Here is a 20,152-nt window from a genome sequence, read left to right on the forward strand (position 1 = left end):
AATGAACCTGATGATCTTCCAAGATTACCACTGTGCTGAAAGTAGAGGATGCTAGATATGCTGTTTTTTTCCATTAGCTAACAGTTGCCAGCAGACAGCGAGCAATGTTAACATTTATTTAAAGTCAGGTTTCAGGACCGTATTTAATGCTAACACATCCCTCTTTCTTGAATCAAAAGGGTCAAGTTGCGGATTGTAAAGACCAAAACAATTTCCAGAAGGCTCTGTAGAGCTGAGGGCATTGGTTATTGGTATATGGAGGCAACAGTGGTCTAAATTAAGCCTTTCTAGCTGTTCTAGTCCTCCCTCGTGGCCAAAAGAACTACAGAAGTGGTAAAATGGCTGCAAAGACATGACTGACATAAAAACTGACAATAACACTAATACAGTCCATTGAGCTAATGAACTATAATATATACTAACTTATTTAATAAACCCGAAAAATCATGTAACGTGATATAAATAGCTGGTTTTAGTTTAACTTCCACATTTCCTGTTTTTCACGTACTGCCAACATTATGAATGTAGCATGAGACCTTCTAGAAAACTGAACTAAACTAAGTTCCCTTAAGCAAGGCACTTTACCCCCCAACTGCTAAAGTCCAACTTATAGTTGGGGTAAACTGCTATGTATCTACTTCAGTTATTGAGAAACGTACGGATGTAGCCTATATACTGCGGAAAACTCAAGGAAATTGTTTTATGACGGGTTGTTGCAGTTGCATGCTGGGAGAATTTAAAGTCCAGGTTTTATCTCTTACAAGGGGAGAAGAGATCAGAGTCAAGTAGTACAGACTCTCCAGGTTGTGTCCACACGGATCAGGCGGTGGACGAAAAACGACGATGAGGAGCTCAGCCCTCATCCTGCTGTTGACTCTGCAGCTTGGTAAGAGCACATTCAGCCAGACTCCATTCAAAAAGAGTTTTTAGTAACACTTTTCTGTCGAAATAATGCTACTGTTGGTGGTTGTGGTATGGTGTCATTCATAGAGAAGTTTTAAGTACACAACTCAGTGTTGAAAAGTTTCTAACAAGCTCTAAAAGTCTGTCAAAAAGGCTTAACACTTAATAGCTTCTTCCAGAACTTACAACCACTTATAAAATGAACCTAATCTACTGTTTCAGGTCAGGAATGAACTTTCAAGCTCAAGAGTTAAAAAAATGTTTCTCTGTTGGCATTAATCACTTTCACCGGTTGTCTTTAGTCTCTCAAACACAGGACCATAGATACCGTCACAGACACTGAGGTCCTTTGTATCTTTTCTTAAAATTTTGGCGAGGTTTGACTACCTGGAGATTCTATAAACGTACACGCGATGGTTCTCTTATAGGATAATTTCAGTATGTATTAGATTTGACTAGATGTAAGTGTACCATAAAACACTGTGCCATTAAAATAATGTTTTTTTTCCCCGGGAGGCTGGTCAGAATTTTTTTTGTGGTAGGTGGACTGGGGGCACGTTAAATCAAAAATCCTGCCTCTGGCCCTGCTCACACGTATCAATTTTAACCCCAGTTATGTTGCACTGCCTATGATTCATTTTGGCGACTTCATGTGGTTTCGTAACCTCCATTTACGTTGTTATTACCTAGAGATAGAGATAGTTTTTAATTGGTTTTTCCATACAAATGATAAAACCAGTTAAGACATTTTCTCTCAACCTGTCTCATCCTCACTACTAATCTAACAAATCTTTTTTTATACAGTAGGACATATATACTTTATTTCAAGTTCACACGTTACATTTTAGATTGTGTTCTTACAGTGTTTACATATTTATTTTGTTTTAAAAGGAAAAGAAAAAAAGGTAAAAATGTCACACTCATTTGCAGTACCATATGTATGTCAAATAGAAAAATACAGATACATTCATGAATTAAAGTGAATAATCCAGCTAATTAAATCTGTGTTTGTGTTGTGTGTGATTTCCAGCTGGCGGGTCACTGAAACACAAAGTCTTGAGTCTTAATCAGAGACCTTTGGATGGACGGATGACATTTTGCTGCTGGTGCTAACCCGTTTACTTCTCTCCGGCCTTTGAGCCTGTTGGCATTAGTTGTGCCATAAATCTTTGACAGTTATAAATCCTGATAAGAGAGTTTGGGGTTGAGTAATCTGTGAGATTAAAGCCTTCGAACAGAGGCAAGGATGGAAATTACTTGTACTGTTCTGATCTTTTAGGTAGACTATAGTTTCATCCAATTGATTTTAAATTAAAAATGTTGTACTTTCTACTCCACTACTACATTTATCTGACGTCTGGAGTTACTTGTTACTTTTCACAATTAGAGTTTTAATTCAAACACGCACGAGTTAAGCTGAGAGTTCATTCTTGACCTTGGAATCAGTCAGTCAGTTGACATGTCTCCAATAAAGGTCCACTTCCCTGCTCGTTCCAGAGCTGTCAACCTTATCCCTTGGTCTACATCAGGAGACGATGCTTGACGTTTGTTTTATTTTGATTGTGAATTTAATACGGACTGTTCAGAGAAAAGCCTTGAGCTACAGGAGATCCAAATGAATAAAAACATGGATGGAATAGTCCAAAAAGTGCTCAGAATAATGGAAAGTTTCTAAATCTTCATTTCCATGACAACTGAACAAACTTCTTGCTATGATGAAAACTTTCTGATACGGTCAAAAGCTTCAGAACATATAAGTAGTTAGACCTTGAATGAAGATTGTTTTGCTAAATGAGAGAAGCTGATAATATGCTAATTAAAAAGTCAGACCTGGTGTCACCCAAACCATCATCAGTATTTACATACAGCACACAGTTGAATGTATTTCTCTTTTTGTACAGCATTCTTGAAAAGAACTTCTACATTTGATGTTGCACATATATTATCTGATGAAAGGTTTGTCTACATCTCTGGGCTGGATATTTATGTCAAATAGTAAATGGACTGCACTGGCATAGCGTCTTTTTAGTCTTCCAACTTCTTAATGTGTTTTAGGCTACAGGTCACATTCACCGTTTCACATATATTCATACACTGATGGCAGAAGCAGCCATGCAAGGCCATCTGCTCATCAGAAACTAAAACGAGTTCATTCACACACATTTGTGCACCGATGGCACAGCACACAGCATCAATGGGGTTCATCGAACCGCTGATCGTCTGATTGGAGCACTCTACTCCTGAGCCACAGCTGCCCCCAATATATATATATATATATATATGTGTGACATAATCTAGGTATTGCTTATATTTGCTTTTTAGTTATGTAAAATTTACTAATTATTTAATCTATTAATATTTCAACTTTTTCTTAAATAAAGGACTTTAATAATAATGTTGTTACCACTGGCCAGAACAGAAATGGACAAAACCAAAACATTTGGATAAAATAATTTCAGAAAAAATGATCTCTCACTGTATGTTTCAGTTATCAGTTTATTCCGTATTAGTTAACTTTGATATTTTATCTTATTCTACAGTGGCTGGTTCTTGGGCTCAGTGTCAGAGTCCTGAGAGGAAATGTGATTTTGTGTGTGACTGTTCTGACTGCAGCGATGAGCAAGACTGCGGTAAGTTTTTACAGAGAGGGCATTGTATCTACACAGGTTGACACCTGATCTGATGTACATTCGAAAGTTAACTATTATTTCTTTTACACCTTTCAAGGCTACAGAGGAAAGACGTTTGAGTGTGACTTTGAGGATGCAGGAATGTGTGGATGGACTGACCAGTCCATCAATGCAGCAGAGTACAACTGGGAGCATCGTCAGAGAGGGGATACGCTGCCCGACAGCGGGCCGTCCTCTGACTACACCACCGGGACAGCTACAGGTATAGTTTAACACACAGTCACTAATCCCTTTTTTATTTTGTTTTGTCTTTTTCTCGTCAGGTTGTAGGTGCCACAGGTGTCTTTGAAAGTATCAAGCACCTTTTAAATGCCAGAGTGCCAAGGCCCAGAAAATGTGCTCATTTAGCAGCTAAAGAGCCAGATATTTCCCTCAGGAGTTGGTGCAGACCAAAACAGAGCTAAAAAGAGAATGAACAGAAACATAACTCCCAATGCTGCACCGTAACTGCTGCTTGTGAAGCTAGGCAAATGCACGCTAAAAGTTTGTCATATCAACTTAAAAGGTGATATGTCAGTGTTGGGTTTACAGCTTATTTCCACTGCCCCCAAGTGGCAAAAATTATTAATTAATGTATTTTAAGTATTTTGTTTGTGTTTTACGTATCAATTTTCATGTGTATCTTTGTTTTGTTTTGTGTTTTTTGCCACATAAGGGAAGTGGAAACCTGCTGTTAATACAACACCACACACTGTTATGTTTTTACAGTTAGCTTAGCAAAACTATAAGCCGAAAGAGGCTGAAAAGCACTGTATAGCTGCAGAGTTGTTGATAATTCTGTGGCCCCCCACGTACAAAGGCTGTCCTTACTGCAGTGGCTATGGGTTGGACTCCAGCCTGTGGCCCTTTTCTGCGTGCCCGACCCCCTCCCCCTTTCCTCTCCTCTTTTCAGCTGTCAATATCAATTAACAGCAATAAAAGCTCATAAATATATTTCCCATCACACAGGTTCATTTATGGGAGTGAGCGCAGTGAAGAGTCTCAGCACTGCAGTTCTAATCTCCCCAGAGATGAAACAGTCTTCACCAACCTGTCGCCTTCGTCTGAGATATTTCCTGTGGGACTCAGGTAACGACCGTTAATGAATACAGGTCATACATTCAAACTGCCTGCTTTGGCCAGCTTCTCGTACATCTTAAAACAAAATGTTAAAAGACATGATTTCATGGTATTTTGTAGTACTTGTACTAGCAGTTTTTATATATATTTCATATACTGTATATTGGTTACCATCCGTTTCCTATTTGTAATTTATGGTTAATTATAATTCTAATTTGGTCGATTTTATTGTTGTGTACACTGTGACGAGATTTAATTTCCTCTGCAGCGGTCCTACTAATAATTATCTATCTGTATCTGTGACCTGTAGGTCACACAGGTCTGGACCCCACACCCTTATGGGCATCTGTCCTTCATCAGGGCTCTCAGGAGGCTGTTGTGTGGCGTCCTGAAGCCACCAGCATCCGTGGCTGGAGGGAGGGCACCATCTTTCTTGGCCGTATTTCCACTCCCTTCCAAATCCGTCTTAGCTCGCAGCGCACCGAGGGACGGAGAGGAGATGTGGCAATAGACCAGCTGGAATTTCTGGACTGTGCTTTCCCCCGTGAGTCCTTCAAAATGATCCTATTCATGTGCAGCATTTCTATGGAGTCTAGAGTGTCCCACCAGCATTTAATTAGAATCAATTCATTTAACATCAAAAATTAAAATTGCAGCGCCATGAGAAGGACCATAATGATTATTGTGCTGTTGTTTTTCTCTCATTACATCATCAGTGCCACTTCCTGGTAAAGAGTGTCCAGTTGGCATGAAGTGCAAGAATGAGGTCTGCGTGGAGGAGCGGCAGTGGTGTGATGGCAGTGACGATTGCGGTGACGGTACTGATGAGGGGAGCTGTGGTGAGAAATCATCTGAATTACAGCAGAGAGATTCCCTCTGACACCACCATTTATACATCACCATTTAATGTAAGCTGTGTGTTTTTATTGCGACTCCAGCTGCGTTCAAGGCCTGTGACTTTGAGATTGACATGTGCAACTGGGACCTGACATCATTATCTTCACTGAAATGGGTCAGGACAAATCAGGAGAAAATTTCCATCACGGATCCTCTGAAAGGACCAGGCAGGGATCATTCCACCAACAGTAAAACAGGTACCATACTCCGATGAAAGCTGTTCTGTTTCATGAGTTCGGTAATTATTTGGAGTTGTAAAGTAATACTACATATATTAAATATAAATAATTATAATAATAAATAAATAAGGGATTTCATTATTATTATTACAGGTCACTTCCTGTATGTCACTGTCCCTGATGGTGGTCTGACTGGTAGTGACTGGGCGGCTTTCCAAAGTCCCCGCCTTGAACCCACCAATAGTTCACATCCTTGCAAGGTGAGTCCCACCCTGGTTCCTACTGTAGTCAGACTTACTGAAACTCTTCAAGATTAAAAATATGGGGAAAGGGAAATATCAATGGAGAAAATATAAAATAATATAAACTGACATTTCATTTTTTCCCCCAATAATTATGTTTAAATATTTCAATTTAGAAATAATATTTCTAAACATAATTTTAACGTAATTTGACAATTATTATAATTTTTGCGTATCTTTCCACGGTAGATGGTGATGTACACTCACCAGTTCGGGCCGAGGTCGGGTGGTCTGACGGTGCTGGTGGCAGATCAGAGCATCTACCCCGTGTGGGAGAGGGGTGGTGCTTTAGGCGATGTTTGGGTGAAGGCAGAGGTGGAGATTGTCACCAACTCCACTTTCCAAGTGAGTACTTCACCTGAGTTTGTTGCCATAACAACAATGTGTCCTTTAACATCTGTAAAACAGAGATATTGATGCTGAAGATTGATAACTAAATACAATTATTAGACAGTATTTATTTATAATTTTATCACAGATGCAGATGGATATAAAGGTCCAGTGTGTAACATTTAGGAGGATTTATTGGCAGAAAGTGAATATAATAATCATAGGTTTGTGTTTATTAGTGTATAATCAACTGAACATATGAATCATTGTGTTTTTGTCACCTTAGAATGAGCCGCTTTTATCTACAGATGCCACAGGTTGCCTTCCATGGAGTCTGGCTCTAGATGGGGGTGTTTTTTTGCGCGTTTTGCAGCCACTGTAGCTTACCCTTCACTTTAGGAAGAGGAGGGTGAAATGTAAGAGTACACATGTAAATTCTCACAAGCATCTGGTAGTAGGGTCCAAGTGATACCGAACGTTTTGAGTTCAGTAGCCATACTGATATTTGCAGGTGCATAGGAGCATAAATAATCATTCGTGGTGACAGAAATCAGCGCTACCTACTGTCTTTCTGGCGTTATGTAATGGTGTAACGCTGTTCCTAAATGACCTCAAATACATCTCAGGTAATCCTGTTATGCAGTTCATTGTCTTGCTGTTGTGTCTGTAAACTTTCCAACCTTTTTCCTCCCTCATTACAGATTTTGATAATGGCAGCAATCAGGAACTTTGCATATGGAGGTATCGGTGTCGACAGCATTATGTTGTCTCCTGAATGCCGCCTATCATCTGGTAAAATTAATTGAATTAAAAAATGATTCCACATCTGCAAAGAATGAGAGTACATACCCTCTGTGGTATGATAAATCTGCCATTTCACATCCTCCTCTTTAACAGAAAATAATACCTGGGCAAAATTCCCTAAGCCTCCTGAACACCCATGTACTACACCGGACAAGATGTGCGATTTTCATCGTGACTGTGCAGAAGCAAAGGATGAAGCCAAATGTGGTGAGTCTACTGATACTAATTCCTCAAGTTTCACTGTCAACAAGGCTGCAAAGGTCCAAATAAACGGGGCCACCAGGGGGGTCCCCTGAAATGAGAAAATTACAAAATGCTGTTATTATATTTCTAAAATGTTGGTAAGTAAGAAAAGCAGACTTGTTTTTTTAAAAAAGGTTTACAAGCCTGTGGCCTTAAAAAAAAAAAAAGACCCAAGGAGGAGCAGGCATGTCCACACCACGAAAATCTTCAGCATTGGTTGGTCAAACATTAAAAAACAATGCTTGTCGTTCTCCTCACTAGCCATGTCTTGTGACCAGATGATGGACGATGGTTGTTTCTGAGAAGGAAAGGAGGAAGTAGAGTGATAGTGCCAGTTTTGATGTTACTGCACCCAAAGTGATTTCTCTACCAAAGGTTAATTATGGTTACTTTTAACCATCTTCTCCTAACCTTAGCCAAGAAGTTTTAGTTGTTTTTGGGGCAATAAAAAAAAAAAAACTATGTAAAGTCTCAAAAAAACATAATCCCTTTCAACCATCTCTTATGACCCACTAGAAGTATGTGGCAGTGTCTGTATCAGCAGAGACCCTGGCCTCTTCCTCTATTGTCTTATTTTGCTGTTTTCGGGTCATTTCTGGGCCGTCAACCTTTGGGCAGTGGGTGTTTAGCTCTCAGCCAATAACTCTTAGCGAACAGGTGCCAGATCGTAAGCACACATCCAAGAGGAAGCTAGTGGACACACGTTGACCTGTGACCGACAAATCCTACTCATTCTGCCTTTAACTTAACCAAACCTTATCCAAAGAGGTGGTGGATCAGAAGATGCTTAGGTGAATTATTATTTCAATCAATGTTTACCTGCCAAAAGAGGCACCTAATATGACAGGCAGTAAATCATTGTTTTAAAGTTGCTGTTTTTAAAAACCAAAACTGTCTGATTTTGAGTGAGATTTGAGTGTCCATGAATCCTTTGTGCAGGGGATTTCTCTTACACTGGGGGCAGCTCAGGCTGGACTGACACCAGCATTGGGAGTCAAGGTTGGGTGCGCTACAAAAATTCTACATCCAAAGGTACAAATACTCTCTGTCATCACACCACTCAGCTATAGCATTCATTAATTATCAGTGGTGAAAAAAATAACTAATATATTACATTATTACATTACATTATATCAAATATTTTGCTATTTGTTTCTTTTATATTCTGTAGAGGAGTACCTGTATGTAGCCGAGGCCCCAGGCCAGCAGCTGACCGAAGCCCAGACACGGACCCCCCTCCTGGGCCCCTCCGGCCCAGCCTGCACCCTCAGCTTTGATTTTGCACTAACTGGGAATCCAGATCACATTGGTAACTAAATGAACTTGTGTTTTTTTTTCCCACAGGAAACACGACTCAGATCTTTTACTACAACTCTGCTACGTCTCTCTGCTGCAGGTGAGCTGTCCGTCAGGGTGATTGACAGCTTGCTGGGCATTCGGCCTAAACTGTGGGAGTTCAGTGGGAAAACAGGAATGGGGGAGGAGGCATGGCAAAACATCAGCTTGACTGTTGGAGTCAGAGAACATCGCTTCCAGGTCAGGTTTTTTTCAGGGCTGAAATGTATAGATAATGTAGAGACTGAAATTTGATCTGATTTGAGATTTGACTCACCAATATACTTTATATGAGTCAATTAATAGAGGTAAAATTGATCTGAAAACATTCAGAAGGCATTTGATACATCCTCAAAGTCTTGACCTTCTTTTATCTGGACAGTACATTTTTGATCTGTTGTTTATCTTCCAGCCAAACAAAGATGGCATCACTTTTATCTTTTACCTTTACACTTTTATCAGCAGGGAAACCTTATGTGGAAAATTGTGGAAATGATATTTTGTGTTCCGGAAAAAAACCCACAGATACACATTATTGTTTCAAGCAGACTATTTGTATAAATGCCTGGAGGGATCTTTAAATACTGCTTTAAAGACTTCTATCCTGCTGGTACCAAAACTATTCTGTCCAATATTTAGTAAAATAAATTTTTAACCAGTTTCACAAAGAGTGGCTGCAAAAGAAAAGAAAAAGATAGCAACAAGAGGCAACATGTCTCATTACAGAGTTTGTCAGACTTAAACAGGGAATGCATTTTAAGTTATTTATTTTTTACTTGGTACATAAAAAGAGTCACTGCATTCTGTTAAAAGATATATGGACTGACTTTTTTGATTAAGTTTAAAGTTTCCTTTCCGCCTTATTTTTTTTCTCTTACATTTTTTTTGCAATGCTAGGAAAACATAAAGGTAACATTAAATAAGAGAAAACAACAAAAGGTCTGGTGACGCATTGCGGCTGGAAGACAAGGACGTGTCATTTTCAGTTGGTTGAAACAAAATAGTTGCATCTTGTGGAACTGTTTTTACATTATTTTACTTTACTTTATTGTTATATAAACAAAATATAAAATAAGTCGAATTTTGTGAAAGTCTTTATTTTCAAGTCTAATTCATGCTCCTTTGTTTTCCTTGTTTTATCTTTACCAGCTGGCGTTTGAGGCTCATGCTGTCACACTTCCATCCGCCAAGATTAAAGTGAAAAACGTTCGCTTTATCAGCTGTCATGCTGGCCATATTCCATCTTCTCCGACAGGTGACTCTCATTACTATTTGCAGTATACACACACCATGCTGCATAATGCATACATTCATATTTGACCTGGAAATGGTTCAGTGTTTTGACTAAATGTTTTATTTTTTGGGCCAGCACTGTCATGTAACTTTGAACAGGGGCTATGTGGATGGTATCAGGACAACAGTGACAACTTTGATTGGACGGTGCTCGATGGGATGGACCACACCATCGGGAATGGTAAGCTCATTTAAAAAACAGAACAGTGGATATGGATATACAGTGTATTTTTTGAGTTAAGAGTATCTCAGACACACACACTTTACTTCAATCTTTCCTTAGCCTCACTGGTAGAAAACAGCAGCATTAACAGCCTTTATATGTTGCCAGTGTCAGGTGTTTATTCCACATTATATCATTCATTTAAATTATGTGGATATAAAAAGCCTACACACCCCTGTTAAAATGCCAGGTTCATGTCCAAACTTTTTCCACCTTTAATGAACAATTAAATTGAAAAAGAAACTGAAATCTTTTAGGGGGAAAAATAAAAAATAAAAAACTTACAATAACCTGGTTGCATAAGTGTGCACACCCTTAAACTAATACTTTGTTGAAGCACCTTTTGATTTTATTACAGCACTCTGTCTTTTTGGGTAGGAGTCAATTAGTACGGCACATCTTGATTTGGCAATATTTGCCAACTCTTCTTTACCAAAGCGCTCCAAATCTGTCAGCTTGTGAGGGCATCGCCTGTGTACAGCCCTCTTCAGATCATCCCACAGATGTTCAATGGGATTCAGGTCATTCTAAAATGTTGATTTTCTTCTGGTGAAGCCGTGCTTTTGTTGATTTGGATGGATGCTTTGGGCCGTTGTCGTGCTCAAAGGTGACATTTTCTTCATCTTCAGCTTTCTAACAGAAGCCTGAAGGTTTTGTGCCAAAATTGACTGATATTTGGAACTGTTCATAATTACTTCCACCTTGATTAAGGCCCCGGTTCCAGCTGAAGAAAAACAGCCCCAAAGCATGATGCTGCCACCACCTTGCTTCACTGTGGGTATGGTGTTCTTTGGATGATGTGCAGCGTTGTTTTTGCGCTAAACATACCTTTTTGAATTATGGCCAAAGAGTTCAACCTTAGTTTCATCAGACCATAACACATTTTCCCACATGCTTCAGCCGGGCTTGGATGTTTTTCTTTGAAAGAAAAGGCTTCCGTCTTCCCACCCTACCCCATAGCCCAAACGTATGAAGAATATGGGAGATTGTTGTCACATGTAGTACACAGCCAGTACTTGTCAGAAATTCCTGCAGCTCCTTTAATGTTGCTGTAGGCCTCTTGGAAGCCTCCCTGACCAGTTTTCTTCTCGTCTTTTCACCAATTTTGGAGGGGCATCCAGTTCTTGGTAAGGTCACTGTTGTGCCATATTTTCTCTACTTGATGATGACTGTCTTCACTGTGTTCCATGGTATACCTAATGCTTTGGACATTCTTTTGTACCCCTCTCCTGACTGATCTTTGGAAGCTCTCTGTAGACCATGGCTTTTGCTCTGAGATGCAACTTGGAAAATGTCAGGAAAGTCTTACTAGAACAGCTGAACTTTATTTGGGATTAGTCAGAGTCACTTTAAATGATGGCTACTACTATTTAACACGAGTTTGAATGTGATGGTCAATTCTGCATACAGCCACATCCCCAGTTGTAAGAGGGTGTGCACACTTATGCAACCAGCTTATTGTAAGTTTTTTATTTTTCCACCTAAAAGATTTCAGTTTGTTTTTCAATTGAATTGTTCACATTATAGGTCACATTAAAGGTGGAAAAGTTTGGACATGATTTATCTTTGTCTCATGTTTTTTCATCACAAAAACCTGCCATTTTAACAGGGGTGTGTAGACTTTTTATATCTACTGTATGTATGTAACAAGTCTAACATCTTGGTCATAATCTACCTGTTAGGTAATGCTTTAATATATCAGTATTTATATTCACATTGTTCATAGTTTCCTGATTTAAGATAATTTTTTTGTGAGAAAACAATCAAACCTACTAAAACCTCAAGTCATGTTCATCTGGGTGAGATTCTTACATGTGACACTTGGGCTATTATTCTACTCCCAACACAGACTCAAGGCTGCAAACTATTAATATATTGGCACTAGTCACTCTGTATCCTGGGAGCATAGAGTGAAAACATACTGTTTCATCCTGCTGAACAAAACCTCATTTCTGCTTTTAAATTTACGAAAGATTCTAGTCAAAAAAACATTACACCCATAACACCTGACTATTGCTTTCAAAACTAAGACTTGAGACTGCAGCTTATATAATAATGACAGATAATGATGGTTTGAAAATGACCATTTTAAATCCTCAGAATCAGCCCTAGTAATATCAATGAATAATAAATTGTGGTGTTTTTAATAGACCTTGTGGTATGGTAATGGTCTATTTGTGGTAAATGTGCACAGCTCAGTATAAAGCTCATTAATTGCATCACTAATACTCACTATAAATCATAAAGTATATGATAATACTGCTGTATTTGTTTCTGTTAATGTCCAGGAAGAAGCCTTTCTGTGGACATGTGGAGTCCTTCTCTGCGCGGTGCGTTCGGGCGCTTAATTTCATTCACACAGTTACCAAGTCCTAATGCTTACTGCCTGTCCTTCTTCTACAAAATCTACGGGGTGAACACAGGTAAGGATGAGAGTGAATGGAAAGCAGTTTAGAATGAGATAATGATAAAAAAGCGTCTGTTTTGTTAAGCCTGTGAATATAAATTATTCATATCCTAATCGTGAGTAGCTGTCTCAAAATGTAACATACGTTGGTTTTGAAATGAAATATTACCTACTTACCTGATATAGAAATTTTTAATAATTTCTTTTGCCTTCTCACACTTACTGCCCCATCCTTACCCACCGATGCCATCCAGGTGCCCTGAATGTCAAGCTGTTAGATAACAACGGTTATGAAATTGTCCTCTGGACCCGCAGTGGAGCTCATGGCAACATGTGGCACGAAGCTCAGTGCCCGGTGTCACCCCAGCTCACAGCCTTTAAGGTATGCAATAACTGCAGTCAGCCTGAAATGACCAATGTCTCAATGTCACAGTGAAAGAGGGTTTCATTTGGATGTGGTAAAACTAAATATCACTGCAGCTTTAAGGAAGTACTTCTGGATGTTGTTTGTATCCTAGTAGTCAAAAACAGGTATTAGCAAAAAGAATATATTAACATTATCTTCCTTCCTGTCTGATTCACCCCTTCCGACCTTTGACCCACCACCAGCTGATGTTTGAAGCAGTCCGCTCTGGTTTTGACGGGCGTGTGGCCATTGACGATCTGTCATTTGTCGACCGTCCGTGCAGCGTGCCAAGAATGTGTTCTTTTGAAGGCCAGCAGTGTGGGTACAGCAGCTTTGGTAAAGCTCTCTGGCTCCACCGCAGCTGGCACACCACAACAACAACTGGACCCAAAACTGACCACACCTTGGAGACTGAAATGGGTGAGAGAAAATCCCATTAAAGGACATTTTTTTATATGCATTGCCGAAAATAAACAGCAAATTATGATCTTCCTCTGCTTGGTTGCGTGCCTATAGGTTTCTACATGATGGCTAACACCGGAGCGGACATCCTTCCTTTTGGTGATGCAGCAGTCCTCACCTCCCCTGTTCGCAAAGGAATTGCCAAGACCGAGTGCGTCCATTTCTGGTATCACATTGGAGGAGAGAATCCTGGTGAGACACCTTCACACACGCAAACAAGTAACCCAAAAAACAAACACAGTATAACTGTATCTGCTTCTCCAGGTTCTCTGATCGTGTATGTGAAGCCAGTGAAGGGAGAAAGGGTGAAGATCTTCTCTGACAGTCTAAACCAAGGAGATGTCTGGCGCCATGGCAACGGCAACATCTCGATTGACCTTGTGGAATGGCAGGTACAGTGTGGAGGCTGAAGAGAGCCGCTGGACCAATTAATAGACTTTTCAAGCGGTCAGTTAGAACACAATTATTTATTTTATGCATTAAAAAGAATTTATGAAGTGATTCATTAAAATTATAATACAATCATATGCTGTCCCACAGGCTGCCCTCCTGTCCCATGTACGGTTTCTGTTTAATTTAAATTTAAAGATACCTCTTTAACTCAGAGACATCTTTAAATGCCTTTAAAATCCACAGCCAGACTAGTCTTTAAAGCAGTAGAAGATAACTTTCATGAAAATTTGATTTTTTTTTCTCATTTTGCATTAACCTTTCACTGTATCCTGACATCTGCAAGAATCTACCAGGCCTGGACGAAAACAACCAATCAGAGCCTAAATTGCCTACTTCAGCTTTAAAGAAAAGCATCATGTTAAACTTTCTATCTCTCCAGCAGCAATTTGACCCAGATACTTTAGAGGATGCCATGTTATAGGATGTCGTGTTTGTCGATTAAACTGAAACGATGCTGCACTTTATCCTGCTCTGCAGTTGGAGTTTGAGGCGGTCGGAGCCGGAGGGAAAGACACTCACATTGCAGTTGATGACATCTTCCTTTCAGCTCACCCGTGTGGAGATCAAGGTTTGTATCAGTCTCAGTAAAATTAAAGAAAAACACACAACAGACTTTGTGTGCAGGTTAATAGAAAACGTACAGTACGATTTTAGACCACCTGTGAGGTCTCCTTTTTTAAAATTTTTATTTAGCTTAGTTAGATTCTAGTAACAATGGCAATATTACATCCACCAACATAAAGTTTGGTTTCTCCTTGTCGCCCCAACTTTTGAGCTCTTTAAAAGGGAACTCCCAGATAGTAAACTTCATATTCAATTTACTTAACACAGTGAGCGCTGTTCAGCCCAAAAAGGTGCTGGAGGGATATTCAGAAAAAATAACCCTGACTATGTAGGCTTGGGCTTGGACACTACACATTCATAACAGAAAGCCTGTGTTTCAAAGTGGATGTGTCTATTGAGTTGCATTATTATAGTAGGATACATTGTTCATCCATTGGGAACTTTACCTACACACCTTCAGCCATTGTGGCTTTGATTTTGGCTGTCCTGTTACAATCTTCCAACCTGGATCAAATTTAAAGACTGAACAAAACAACGTCATTGACAGACTTCTATTAAAAATGAAAACTGTGCCAATACAATTTTATCCGTTTTTTCTCTGTCTAAATATCTCAGGTTCTAAGTGTAGTCTCGAGAAAGGAATGTGCAGTTGGAGCAACACTCAAAACGTCAAACTGGACAAACTGGACTGGGAGCTGACGAGTAAGGAGGCAGAGAGGCACTATCTCACCCCACCTGAAGACCACACTCTGGGCACAGAGAGAGGTAAACCAGAAAGAGACAGGGACAGAGCAACTGTGACTGTGGTTATTGTGGAAAAAGATCACAGAACACTGAAGTCAGCGAGAAAAATTTGATCAGTTTTAGGCACAACTTATTTTATTTATGTATGTGGGTTTTTTTTTATCTAACCACATGTTCCCAAAATGTACTGAAGTGTAAAATAGTCTTTCCTGTCCTTTTTGCCAGGTCACTTCCTGTTCTTTCCAAGCAGCAACCGGACGGCAGCCAATCTTAACGCTCAGTTGCTGAGCCCTCACCTGCCGCCGACCAAAGGCACCTGCCTGAAATTCTGGGCCTACAAGCCACACTCATGTAAGGATCAATGTCCTATCGTTCCCTGGTTCGGCCTGATATAGCTCTCAAGTTGTTGTGTCCACACATTAATCTCGTTGTAAAAACCCTCAGACGTATTTCCCATCTGATTTTTATTTATTTTTTTATGTATGCAGCGGACAGCAGGCTGAATGTGTGGAGGCTGTCTGAAGGTAGTCCTCATCAACTGCTGGTTGTGAGTGAACTGGGAGGACCGTGGAAACGTTTTGATGTCAACATCACATCTACTGAGGAATATCAGGTCAGACTCTCTCTGTATATACTAATATACACATAATATATCATATAAATAGAATTTAACTTTAACTGTAACCCTATGTAGTGTTCTGTATGTAAGTTTCTTCAATGAGACAGACGACTATTTCTGCTGTCATTTTTGTTGTAAACAGATTGTGTTTGAAGGAATCAAAGGCACAACCGGCGTGGTCGCTCTGGATGACATTGAGTACACGGTCGGAATCAGCTGCTCTAACAAAATCACAGATGGACTGACAAGTAAGATGTGCCAGTGGTTTTGCATGTTCTTCAGCTCGTTCACTGCTAACCACATATGTGTGATGCCTGTTTTTCAGTTTTTTAAATGCTAACAGCTGGACCAGATGAGAGAGCAAGATGAGAACATTGTTACTACTGTAAGCTATAAGAAGCTACAGTCTGTTGCTAGCTTAGCATAAATATGTTTGTTTCATCTGTACAAAAAACAAAATGACGCATTGTGTTTTTTTTTCTCTCCAGGCATAGTGATTTTTCACTAATTGTCGATTTACTTCACTACAATTTAAAGTACACCTTTCAAACTTATAAAGCTAAAAATGTATGATATGCTTTTGAAAATTTTCAGCAGTAAAATAATTTTTTGAAGTGCCAGCAGTTTGCTCAAGCAGTAAGAAGTAACATTGAAACATTAAAATGTCTAAAAACGCTAGACCTATGTTACATATTTTGTTGCATTGCGAATTTACATTTTATGAAATGTTTTCAACAACATTCAACCCAGAGAAATCTGTCATTTTTACCTGTAGCCTCGCCAAACCATGACAACGCAGGAGGGATTGCAGCGTCCGTAATCGTGGTCCTGCTGCTGATCGGCACATTGATTGCACTGCTGATTTTCTACCTGCGAACCCGACAGGCTATGAGCGGTCCATCATCATCATCTTCCTCAGCTGGTGGTGGTTTCATGAATGAAACATATGAACCAGACCTCACTGTGAGTTAATTTGACTTTTGACAACACTTTAAAAAACACCCTGTTCAATTTGTGCCTTTGGAACCTTTAAAGGTTTGCACCTGATTTTAGCTTTAATGTAGCTAGCAACATGATCTTTTTTACTGTCTTTGATTAATAATTAGTCATGTGTTCATTTCAGCAAGACCGTTTGAGTATTCCATCAGTGCAAAACCATCCAATGGCAGCTGGCTTCAATAACGTCTCTGTGAGTATACAGTACTAAATGCTATTTATGACTAATGTTTGAAGAACAATATACTCCCTATTCATGTGGTTTAAAACTGTGCTATATCTTTGAACACCAGGGGGCAGCAAGTAGATTAGTTGCTATGAGCCTGAACACTCTATACCTACGCTCCTGTGGCTTCACCTGTCAAGTTATTATTATTCACTCTACTTTCAGTCAATGTCCAGCATGCATGCAATTTTTTTAAAATGACGTTATCTTGGGATTGCTAGTTATTTATTTTGTTATCTTAAGGAAGTGAGCTTTGTTATCCCAAGATAATTAGATAATCAACCTGTTATCGAGAGAGAAAAAAAGGTTGTTTCCTCTTATTAATAATTTAAAGAGAATGTCTACATTTTTGGTGAATGTTTTAATTTCACTTCAAATTATTAATACGGTTCATTAGATATTACGTTAAAGTTATCTTTTATAGGGCAGTTTGTGGCTGTAATTTGTTTCTGCGCACCGACAGAACGACTTGTTTTTGCAGGTCTCTTCTGATGTCAGAGAGATGGAGGTGGCGTAAGGCAGGAGGAGTGGTGGTCCTGCCACCCAAAGGTGGTTTTGTGAATTTAAGGAGATATCACAGCAGAAGAACTGCTTGTGTCGCCCTTACATGACATACACACACACACACACACACACACACACACACATAACACTAACACAGCCCACATACTAAAACACTGATGAAGGCCTAATCGGTGCATCTGCCTCAGATCTGGTGGAGCCCTCGAGGGCTGCAGCTTTCTGCCTGTGAACGGACGGATGGAAGTCAGAAGGGGAATGTCTAACGTGTCATGGATGGAAATTAGTTTAACTTTCTTTCAATCAAGGCTGGGAATAACCCATGAATGGTAAAAAGGTTTGCGTGGGGATTTATGATCCATTTTGGATCTGAGGCAAGGTTCCAACAGTTTCAGGTGCAACAATGAATCCTGTTTGTTTAGTTAAAGGAGAACTCAGCAGCAGCCTTTCTTTATGGCTTAAAGGAGCACCCCTTATAAGTTAACTTAGTAAAAGTGCTAGTCAGCCTGTGAAATATGTTGTATAATGTCTTCTGTGTCTCTAGATAAGCATTGTCAAGTTCGAGAAAAGAACTTGATAAGTCATGATCTCAGCTTTAGCTCGAAGACTACACATTTACAACTGAAAGCCTGAACTGGGCAATGGAGCTTGAAAGACGTGAGTTTACCAAGAAAGTTGGGTCCAAGACACTGTCGGGCTGCATTATGGGTATGGAGCCTGACTCACATTAAGGGCTAAAAGTCAGAATATCTCCACCTCTAATCTGCCTTTGTAGAAAGTCGTGGAGTGTTCTGTTTATGAGAAAGGAGAAAGAAAAGAATAACTTGAAACAGATTAAACCTTGTGAAAACTAAAAAGAAAGGTTATAGAGGACGATGGTATAAAACAACTGTTTGGAAAAAGACTGTAGGGCAGATGTATTCTTTATTCTACGCTTTGAAACCAGATGTAATTGAGCTCTGATGATAAATGAAATTAAAGTTGAGCATTAAAACAGTGTGCTTTTCATTGTGAGAGTAAATTGGTCCACTGGGTAATTAAATAACCGCATCGTGAAGAGCTAAAGAAACATTATTTTGAATAAAGAGTGACCTGATGAAAAAAAAAATTACATTCTCTAGAATGCCTAGGTATTTTGGTTCGAAGATAAATATTTGTCTTCATAATCTTAAAATCTTACAAGGACTGGTTATGAAACAGTCCCAATTTAACATTGATGCCTCTGTATGACTTACATAAACAGACAAGACCATCAATGAGAAGATTGGCTATTTCTGTATAGTTATTCTTAATGCCTGCTGGCTCAAATTCAGTCGGATTCCCCTTGAAATCAATGAAACAACGCGGTAGAAACACTACCGCTTGTTGTCCACAGGGGCCGCCAGAATCAACACAAAATAAAGGTTCCTTGTAGGGGCTTTAATAATCTTTTTGTTAAATACTTATATTTAGTCATATTTATTAGATAGGTGCTTAAAAATGAAATGTTAAATGTGTTTGCTCAAAATGAGTGCAGAAATGTTATGTATCAGTCCGATTAATACTACTACGATTAATATAAATAATCCATTAAAAATGCCTTTTCTGCTCATGCCCTCTCAAATGATTTCATTGTAATACTTTACTGGCTGTTGATGAGACATGGGCTGTAGCAAATCAGAATGACCAGTGTTGATACAGTGTTTTACAAATGGTATCAGTTGATCAAATATATTGGTAAAAAATAAGCCGATAATAAAAAATAATCAATGGTCGCATCCTGTGTCAGAGGATGAATGGTAGCCCAAAGCAATGCTCTTATTGGATGCTCCCTGCATGGCTCTGATATGGTCAAATGCCTCGTTCATCTTTAGGAAGAGGTGATGACGACATCATGTCCTTAGCAACGGTCGCGTCTCTACGGCAACATCCTCCGATGTCCCCTCTCTGCTGTTGTCACCGCGGCTCTCCGCTGTCGTCGGTGAGACGGGGAGAAAATCACCGTTTTCTCTCGGGTGAACTGATGATTTTGGAGGATGGGGTGTTGTCATGGGTGGACTGCGAGCGCCCACCGCAGCAGCCGTTTGTGTCTCGCGACCTGAGTGCCTAAAGTTGGAGTGGACACGGCGCAACTTGGGCACGAGGACCCTCTCCTCCTCCTCATCGTCACGGATCGTCCCTCATCCTGCAGAAGAGCGCCGGTCCGCGCCGTCTGCAGCCCGGTGCCGTTCATTCTCATCTGGACCGCTTTTTATTCGGTTTCATCCAGCGGCGCGTGCGGCTGAATGGATCCCGCCGTGCTCATCTTCCTGCTGTACGTGATGATCGCGCACGAGCTGGTCTGCGGCTGGATGCAGTACCGGAGACAGAGCGCCAAGCCCCGGAAACGAGCTGCTGGACCTCTGCTGCGCTCAAGGTGTGTGTGTGTGTGTGTGTGTGTGTGTGTGTGTGTGTGTGTGTGTGTGTGTGTGTGTGTGTGTGTGTGTGTGTGTGTGCGTGCGTGCGTGTGTGTGTGCGTG

General features: G+C 39.9%; 1 protein-coding gene across 1 annotated transcript; it reads left to right on the forward strand.

The window, feature by feature from the left end:
* The first annotated feature begins 42 nt into the window (after window positions 1–42).
* Window positions 43–18,651, forward strand: mamdc4 (MAM domain containing 4). The gene is made up of 29 exons (XM_051412449.1): window positions 43–886; window positions 3,444–3,533; window positions 3,631–3,795; window positions 4,542–4,661; window positions 4,963–5,196; window positions 5,369–5,491; window positions 5,591–5,746; window positions 5,882–5,988; window positions 6,220–6,375; window positions 7,062–7,152; window positions 7,258–7,371; window positions 8,347–8,439; window positions 8,579–8,716; window positions 8,804–8,943; window positions 9,892–9,997; window positions 10,112–10,216; window positions 12,547–12,681; window positions 12,920–13,047; window positions 13,275–13,491; window positions 13,588–13,725; window positions 13,798–13,925; window positions 14,464–14,554; window positions 15,166–15,315; window positions 15,520–15,645; window positions 15,783–15,907; window positions 16,056–16,161; window positions 16,689–16,876; window positions 17,037–17,102; window positions 17,617–18,651. The coding sequence occupies exons 1-29, from the start codon at window positions 844–846 to the stop codon at window positions 17,650–17,652; spliced, it is 3,615 nt and encodes a 1,204-aa protein (XP_051268409.1). The 5' UTR covers window positions 43–843; the 3' UTR covers window positions 17,653–18,651.
* Window positions 18,652–20,152: the final 1,501 nt, after the last annotated feature.

Source organism: Dicentrarchus labrax, unplaced genomic scaffold, assembly GCF_905237075.1.
Source record: "Dicentrarchus labrax unplaced genomic scaffold, dlabrax2021, whole genome shotgun sequence".
NCBI classification, from domain to species: Eukaryota; Metazoa; Chordata; class Actinopteri; family Moronidae; genus Dicentrarchus; species Dicentrarchus labrax.